The sequence below is a fragment of the Taudactylus pleione genome, unplaced genomic scaffold (genome assembly GCF_031769625.1).
Source record: "Taudactylus pleione unplaced genomic scaffold, aTauple2 ptg000148l, whole genome shotgun sequence".
NCBI lineage: Eukaryota > Metazoa > Chordata > Amphibia > Anura > Myobatrachidae > Taudactylus > Taudactylus pleione.
This window is the reverse complement of record NW_028284550.1, coordinates 1,882,596-1,892,178: the sequence shown is the minus strand read 5'-3', so window position 1 is coordinate 1,892,178 and position 9,583 is coordinate 1,882,596. Positions and strand designations below refer to the sequence as shown.

General features: G+C 38.8%; 1 protein-coding gene across 1 annotated transcript; it reads right to left on the bottom strand.

The window, feature by feature from the left end:
• Positions 1-439: 439 nt before the first annotated feature.
• On the bottom strand, positions 440-1,366 carry LOC148522280 (olfactory receptor 5V1-like). The gene has a single exon (XM_088474198.1). The coding sequence runs from the start codon at positions 1,364-1,366 to the stop codon at positions 440-442; it is 927 nt and encodes a 308-aa protein (XP_088330324.1).
• Between the last annotated feature and the right edge of the window lie 8,217 nt (positions 1,367-9,583).

Genomic DNA, 9,583 nt, shown 5'->3' with positions numbered 1-9,583 from the left:
CCCACCAATAATCAAGAGTCTGTTTTGTTTTTTTTAAACTCACGATTTGTTATGGCCAATCTTATGATGCGTACGATGCGATAGATCGTGAGATCGTAAAACAGATTGGGTGTATTTTTTGCAAAATCGTGATCACGACGGCAAGGGAGCTCCCGTGAAAGTTCATGAGGATATTGGATTAGAAATCGGATCGAGAGCACATCGGTATGTGTGTGGGCACCTTGACAGTTGCACAATTGCAATTTCCAATAATACTATTGTCTACTTCAGCAAAAGTCTAAGTGGATTTTGCTAATCCATGAGCTCTAGGGAACCACCTGTTAGCTCTTAACATTACACCACATAAAAGTGTTCGACTATGGAATTATCAATAGAATAAATGAAAATGAAACTGTTACATATGGAGGCCACTTCAACTCAGGAATTGGTTTCAGATATTTTAGCGCCTACTTAGACTATTGATTATGGTGTCTTTTACGTCTTTATTCCTCACACTGTATATGAAGGGGTTCAACATTGGAGTCACCACTGTATAGATAATAGACACAACCATGTCTGTTTCATGAGAGTATCTGGATTGGGGTTGCAGATACTTAAACATAATTGTCCCATAGTAGAGGGTGACAACATTGAGGTGGGAGGCACAGGTGGAGAAAGCTTTATACCTCCCTTGGGAGTAACGGATCTTCAAAATGGAGGAAATAATATGGACATAGGAAATTAGTGTCAAGAAGAAAGCACACATAGCAATAATCCCTGCTGAGATATACATTAATAACTCATTGAGCCATGTATCTCTGCAGGACATTCGAAGGAATGGAGGTACCTCACAGAAGAAGTGGTTGACATGGTGGGACCTGCAGAAAGGCAGCTGAAAAGTGAGGGCCACATGAAGGAAGGAGTTTATGAAGCCCAGACTCCATGACCCGGCAGCCAAGTAGAAGCACAATCTCTTGTTCATGATTTTGTTGTAGTACAATGGCCTACAGATAGCAGCAAATCTATCATAACCCATGACCGCAAGTATTATACATTCTGCTGCCCCTAATGCTAAAGAGAAGAACATCTGGGCTGCACATCCTAATAGAGAAATACTTCTGTCCTTGGCTAGGGTGTTTCTTAGGATTACGGGTACAATGGAAGAGGAGAAGCATATGTCAATAATTGAGAGGTTACTCAGGAAAAAGTACATGGGACTGTGTAGTTTGGGGTTGATCCTCACTACAATAATCAGTGAAAAATTTCCTGATAATGTGATTATATACATCAACAAGAACACGAGGAAGCAGATAACCTGGAGGTAAGGGACACTAGATAACCCAAGGAGTATGAACCCTTCTGGAGCAGTTATGTTTGAGTCTTCCATGATGTCCAATTGATACCTAATGGTAAAGAATGGAAGAATAGTTAAATGAAATTGACCTCAGTATTTTCTTGAAGCATCACCAAAATCAATAAAAAAAAATTATATATATATATATATATAAATATACATAGTGGCGTATCTATAATGGGTTCAGTGTGTGTGAACCACAGGGGCCCCCGGGTCCAGGGGGCCCTGCACACCCTGCACCCATACTTTTTTTAACTTACCTGTCCGTGGTCCCGCGTCGGGTGTCGGCGCTGCTCAGAACATGGGAAAATGGCCGCCGTGGCCATTTTACCGGTGCTCTATGCATGCGCAGTAGACTCCGGGCACACTCTAGTGCCCAGAGTCTACAGAATGTCGAAAAATGGCCGCCATGGCCACGTTTCCTGCGTTCTGCGCATGCGCAGTAGACTCTGGGCATACTCTAGTGCCAAGAGTCTACTAATGCTCCGGTGGCTGGCCAGCCGCATCAGTCAGCTGCCGGCCACTGGGGGAGAGGAGGGGGCCCCACACGGGGAGTGCACATGGGCCCCCTCCTCTGTTAAGATGCCCCTGTAAATACAGTATATATATATATATATAGTATATATATATTTTATATATATATATAACCTATAAGCAAAACATTCATTAATTTAACTTTGATACAATCAGAAAATATATGATTATTCCATTTTTAGAAATTAAAGAGGGTTATTTCTATTTATACAGCTGACCTGCAAAAATGTGAAACTTTAATTTAATCTCTTGACGACCAAAGAAGCTTGTGACCTTAAGGATTCAACAGTTTAGTAAATTAAAGTGGTTGTCCATTTTAGGAATGTTTCCATCTTCTGCAGGATTGATTTTTGCCTCAATTTAGCCACCAAGTGATTCTGTTTCAGCAGCTATATTAGGAGGCGTATGTGTAATACAACATCTGCACTCCTCTGGTGTGTGAAACTGCCTGGTGCCTATATCACAGATGATAGAAGAGTGCTGAACTGAAGTGAACAACCATTAAAAACTGTCCAAAATATAGATTATCTTCAAAAACTTTTGCATGACAGATACAGTATATAGGGGCATATTAAATTGGCCAGAAAGGTTTTTTTAATTCAATTAGGGGTGAGAATTTCAGTTGTGGTAATGCCAAAAGGAATTAATGCTGTTTATTTCTGGCAGCCCCAGAACATGTTTAAAGTAATTTCAGTAAAAATTGTCAGGCCACCACCTCTTATCACTAATTAGGCAATTGGAAGTTTCCAATTAGCTTAATTAGTCCAATAATTATATGTCATTATTGGAGTATTAAAAGATGGCCACAAATTATTCCTAAATCAATTTAAAAATATATATATATTTATACACACCCCAAATTTAATTAAATATTTATTCAAATGAAAAGGATTGCTTTTTATAATTTTTTTAATTAAAATTGGTCTCAAATTACTTTTTTTATTTACTTTTTTTTTAATCTTTTTCATTGCTTTTTTATAATTTTTGAAAAAAAATTTGAAAAGCACAAATCAGCCATTTATAGCATTTTAAAAGCGGGAAATATGTTTCTTTGGTACAATAATACCCCCTAGTGGTGCCTAACCCTAACCTCCCCCCAAAATCTAACTCTAACCCCGCTAACTTACCTAAACCTCCCCCCCATGTCTAACACTAAGTTTGCCCTGGCTGACCTTTGTTCGGGCACGCATCTCGCTGGATTCTGGCATCAGGATTAAGATAGGCATAATTCGATGCCTATGTTAAGTCCTTATTGGGGACAAGCGTTGTGATTGAGACCGGCGGCCTCGTATTCAACGAGGTGTGTTGAATATTACACCAGCCCTATGGAGGCCCATATTATCTGTTTGAAAGATGTAGTCGCTGACCGTGACATGCCCACAACATGCCGGCTTCTGGATAGCCACCCCCTGTTACCTCCCAGGAACGCCCACCAAAATTGCCTCTCTCTGCATCCAAAATCATTCTGTGTCCACCGGTGGTCACCAACAGTACAAATGCTAAGGTTTGTAGTATACCTGTGTTAAAGTACCAGCAGCAACCCGTGAAATTAAGGGTCTCTTACTAATCAGCGCAGCCTTTTCTTCTATATGATTGCCTATTTGCGTCCGACATCGTTCCACGATCTGAGTCATGCCCACATTCTCCACAGATCCATTTAAAGTGGGGCTGAAGTTCAACTTTTGAAAGAAGATGCCGTAAAGTGGACATCCCCTTTTTTGGATTGTGAAGGTCCAATCATCAATTCCTGACTTTCCTTTAAGCAGACGTTGTTGGCAGCTTTTGATGATCTTTGTAGCTCTATGGATGTAGCTGCCTTAACTAGGTTATGGCCACAGATCCATCACAGACTATAGTATGGAATTTCGGAGATGGGTGGGTGGAATGCATTGGAACACTGCAGTCAGACATCTCAGTGTGGGTATCAAGGATGAGTTGTCACTCATGGATTGTCCTAAGGAACTGACACAACTCTTACAGCATTTGGGAGGAATGGAGAAGGGATTGGCACTCTCCTTAAATGCTCCCTCTTATCATTGGAGATACTGCTCACTCTTGGGCCCAAAACCCATGAATAGAGAAGAAAAAATACAACAACAGAGTGAAAAAATATCTGCATGCACACTGTGCTAGTCCAAATCGAGTTCTTCAGGGATGCTCCTTACATAACAAATGCAGATGGGGAGCAACAAAAGGCCTAGCACAGTCAATGTAAAGCAGGTTTACTGGGTCTCACTAAATCTTCCCCTTTGACTATTTTCAGCTCTTTGACTCTATAACACAAAATGGACTTGTAACACAAAATGACCATTCTCCAGAAATTCTCTCTGGTTGCATGTACAATTCATAGGTTTCTCTTCGCTGATTAATGCAAATAGAGACTTAAAGCTAAATAAGCACAGTATTACACGTATGCAGAATGAGGAAGCACTGCACAGAATCAATAGACTGGAACTCACATGTAAAACCCCAATGGTTTAATAGAACAATATAATAAACTATCACGCACATAGATAACATTTATAACATAAAAGTAATATGTATATATTCCATTTGGATAATTGTACATACAGACAACAGATCCACTAAATATATATGATCACCAGCTGGGAGAGAATAAAAAAAATCCACAAATGGATACAATGTGTATGTATGAATCCTATGTATCATTGAATCAGTGGTAATAATGTATCCACAGTAAATGTAGTTGCCGTTTAGCAGAGGCTAAGGGATAAGTAGCTGTATGAATCCCAATAGATCTGGGAGCAATATATGTCCAGAGACAGCAGGTGATAAAATTATATAGAAGTCTGCTCACCCGTCCATCTGTCGGGGTACACCTGACAGTCTCCTCACTGCCTGTGATTGTGTTCCCATCTGCTCATGAATATAAAGGTCAACAAAGTCGATGAATCATGCCCAGGGCTCTGATGTTAAGAAGGTAATTGCCGGTGTCTGAGTCCCTGTATCGGAGCTCGGTCTGAGTGCACACAGGCAGTGCAGTGGGACCACTGCTCCTGCTCACATGCAACACTGCAACAGATGGTGACATGGGGTACACACTGCTCCTGCTGGTGAGGTGGGCTAAGACCGTTCTGTAAGGATGCTGGCTCGGTGGTATCATGTGGCTGCACCACTGAGTATTAAGGCAGACACAGTCCAAATGTAGTATAGCAGTGCAGATAGTGAGGATCGCAATCAGTAGTAGTTGCTCCCGGTTTACACACTGTGTCAACCTTAACGCGTTTCATGGCACTAGGCAGCTTTCTCATAAGTAGAGTATTACACGTGCTGAGGTTAAATACAGTATTGCACGAATATATAATAATTGACATTGGCATGTCCTGAAATGAAAACGCCTTTCTCCACTCTATGCTAACAGCACCCGCGTTGGCATAGGGTAAAACAGTCAAAGTCTGGGATAAGTGGGGCCAGGGAGGCCGAGATGGGGGGGAGCGGGTACTAAATACCCGGGCCTGAGCTTGCCCCATTCTCCCTTTTACTTCACATCAGCCCAGCACACACTGCTGTGTGCTGGGCTGCAGTGGGAGACTGCTCGTGGCTGCTAAGCAGCAGCCGCAGCAGTATCCTATGCCTGTAGGGGGGGAGCGATCACACTGATTGTGCCCTCCCCCCTGGCTTTGAGCTGGGCTGATGGGCTCTCGGTGCCCCCCTCCCCAGTGCTTTTATCATAAGGGGGCATGGCCATGTCAGCACAATTAGGTCATGCCCTCGTCCCCCGGCCTGGCACGGATCTCTGCACCCCTGTGTGGGGTGGGTGTAAGATGTGGGCAGGCTAATGTGACCTGACATAGGCAGGGGGCATTTTACCCATTGTATATAAAAAGTTAATAATTATTTGCACCAACGCTAAAGGAATAAAAAATGTGGTGTTTTGAATGCATAACAAACTGTAGCAAATAATCTTGTATTGAACAATATACTACAAATCAGATGATCAGCTGCAGAAAATGTGCAGTCTGCTAAAAGTATGTATGGATATCGGAGGGCAGGCATTGAATGGTGGCCAGGCTTCAGGCTTCAAACCATTCCCCATACGCAAATAATCTGTGCTGCGGATACCATTTCCACAGCTGAATACAAACCGGCAGCCATCGGATGGGCCATTGGAAAGAAGCCTACAATGGCCAGCAACCTTCGCAAATTGCTATTTGATGGGATAAGCATTTCCATTGAATCGGGAACAACTGTGGTTGCTAACCGTTGCTTTCCGATGTCGATTCCTTGATTGCATTGCCATTTGCCTTATTTTGAAACCATTTACTGTATAAAACATATTGGCCTTGATGTACTATATATAAACTCTGCTGATGCTATTAATATAGTAAGGAAGAAATATGTAGCTACAGGCTGAGTCTCCCATATCCAAATATTCAGAAATACAGAATATTCCGAAATACGGAATATTTTTAGCATGACTGAGAAAGTGAAACCTTTACTTTCTGATGGTTTAATGTACACAAACTTTGTTTAAAGCACAAATTATTAATAATATTGTATAAAATAACCATCAGGCTGTGTGTATAAGGTGTATATGAAACATAAATGCATTCTGTGTTTAGATGTCGGTCCCATTCCCAATATATTTCATAATTTTATGCAAATATTCCAAAATACGGAATATTCCGATATCCAAAATACCCCTGGTCCCAAGCATTTTGGATATGGGAGACTCAACCTGTACTACAACACAATCTCATTTCAAAGCACTGTCTATGGGTTTATCATAATGACAAGGTCGTAGCAGAGGCGGCAATTTGAGTGCAGAATAATAAGATATACTGTACATGTAGCTGCAAACAAGAAATCTGTATAATGTTAGAAATTTCCAACTGCCAAACTTGCGCTGATAGTCTGCCAAGCATATATCACTGTACATGGACGCGCTGTATTAAATTTAGTATATCACACTGTCACATGTTGAGATGAATGCTAGAGAGAGTGACAGTTGGTTTATGAGGATAGTAAAGCACAATTCATGTGTTCTATTTAAAATACCATATAAGCATTATAGCTAGAAGCATCTCCTGATATTTACAAGAGATACATTTGGTATTGGATGATATAAACCATAATATAAACCATTGGCTTATAACATTCAACATCTATGAGACTAAAGTGATAGTACACTGATTTATTTATTATTACAAGATTAAATTCTTGACCTTTAACGTGCTGCTTTGAAACCCATAAGCTAAGAGACACAGCATAAATTAAGCTCATATTGGGTTCAATTCTGAGGTGCAGGCAATGCAATGTAGCTGTTTTTATTACTACTGTCTAAAATGTGCTCAATATCATTATAGATAATATTATTTAGCATGTAAGCTCTTGAGGACAGGAAATGTCCATTTACTATTGTGGATACTGATGAACATATTTGTTTGTGGTGTTGTAAAAACTGTGCACACTTGTAGTGATACATAAAGAAATGCTACACACGTACTACATTACTGTAGTGCGGTTCGGTTTTCCTGAACACACCCAAACTTAACTGTTCCAAGTCGAACTGAGTACTAGCTCAGAATCACTTTGGGGTTCTGAGTCGAACAGAGTCCTGGTTCGCTTCTGCAGTCAGAACTCGGATTTTAAAACCAAACTTGTGTTTTGGATTGCATGTAAACATATACAAAATAGCTGTTTTATCAATTTTTGTTTTACAATTTTTGTGTATCAAATTTCATAAATTTTTAAGGAATCCAAAACCAAACCAAAATACTTGAGGATGGTTTTGCCAAAACCAAAATACGATGATGAATTAGAACCCAATCTAAAACACGGGGATCCACACACATCCCTACTAACTGATCATCATAATCATCATTCAGAATGCGACTTTAATGGATACTTGGTAAATTCCAGACTCTGAAAATCATGCCTCTGTATTTGCAAATGTGATTATCTATAGCCATTACATTTCATTACTCAACACCTTATGGAATGCACCTTTATTTTTTACCTGCTTTATATGCTCTGTCATGTTACACATTAAAAGGTGTAATAAATGAAGAAGTCCAGAAAGAGAGAACACTTGGTAGAGTACTAAGTCAAAAGAACTGAAACTTATGTTTAAATTTAGAAAAGAAACTGCCATTACAGATAAAAATAATTTACAGATAGTTTTCCCAGTTACTCCGAAAAAGTAATGTATCTATCCCAAAATGATTCTGTAAGTGCTCCGCAATTTCCTTAATTTTGGCATTGTTTTATTAACTTCTAGTTATCAGTATAATTATATTTTGTGCAATACATTCATAGTATAAAAATTGTGGTCACACAGACTTTTTGGAAATAATGTATTAGTATTGTAATATATTATTGTAATTTAAAAAAAACATTCTACATTTTTTTAAGCAATTGTCAAGTTTACCTTAAGTGGAATTTATTTTATTGCTTATAGCATCCTATGCATTATTTATTTATTATTTTGTGCAATTAAAATTTTATATTTATTCAGGCCTTCCCAATGTGTGACATGGACCCGGATTCGGCCACCTTCCTACATACCCTGCCTCGACCCCAAAACCATCCTCTTTCTCCTCTGCTTCCTCTCCATTCTCTCCTTCACTCTTTTACATTCTCCTATGATTCCCATTTGCTCTTTTTTTGTTTTTGTTTTTATTGTTTTGTTTTGTATTGATATTTACAATATATTTCAAAGTGTGCTCTGATATTTAGCAGTTTTTATTTCTCTATATTTTATTTATTTCTCAAATCAGTTTATTGCTATATGTGTCTATATGCTAATATGTAATTTTGTATATTTATTTCTTTATATCCCCAATATTTTCTTTGCCTATGCACATATTGTTGTACTATTTTATTTCTGCAAAATTCTAAATAAATTTGTTACAAAAAAATAAATAATTCTACTCACGTACAGAACTTTTTTTGTAGTAAAAGCAAAAATGTGAATGTGTGAGGTGGATTTTGTTAATGACTACATAGCAACCTTGAACGAGAAAATAATTGTCTTTTATATTATGTTCCTTGTTCCCTGGAGTAGAATGTTAGAAATATTAATTCTCCTAACTCGTTTATACAATACAGTGGGTCTCTAGAGCTTGCGAGACAATTTATGATCAATTCCCTGTTACTCTATAACAAAAGTTTTAGAATTATACAATTTTCAGTTTCAATGGATTTTATTATAGCCTGCACTAAAGCTGATTTATATCTGAAAATATGTGGCCCTATAGCATAACACATGGTTTAGTGGGGTGACAATGACAGCACAAAATGGGGTACCGAAATGTTGCATCTGATGGACAAAACTGCCTTAATTGCTAAATGAATGCTCAATGCACTATTTATCCTCTTGTTGCACCAGTGTGCTAACATGAGATTTCATGTTGCAAAATAAAATATATTTTTATGAAATTTCATGAAATATTTCTTATTCATAGAATAAGCATATTTGCCCTAGCTCTCCATTGAGGGCCTTTATCTATGATCTCCTATGATCTACAATTCATTTAGAGTACCCTAGGTGTTGATGTGTTAGCCACCTACCTGTAGTAGTCAGTAGTCAATTGTGTCTATTCTTGAGCTCTGTAGGCCAGTGATGAAGGTGACCATAGCAACCAATCAGCTTCTGCCTAATATTTTAGAGAATGTACTCGATAGATGCTACATCAAAGTTGATTGGTTGCTTTGGGAAACTTCCTCATTGTCTATAGAAGCTGATACTGTGTA

Coding starts and splice junctions, on each gene's coding strand:
- LOC148522280 (XM_088474198.1), bottom strand. CDS start 1,366: ATGGAAGACTCAAACATAACTGCTCCAGAAGGGTTCATACTCCTTGGG.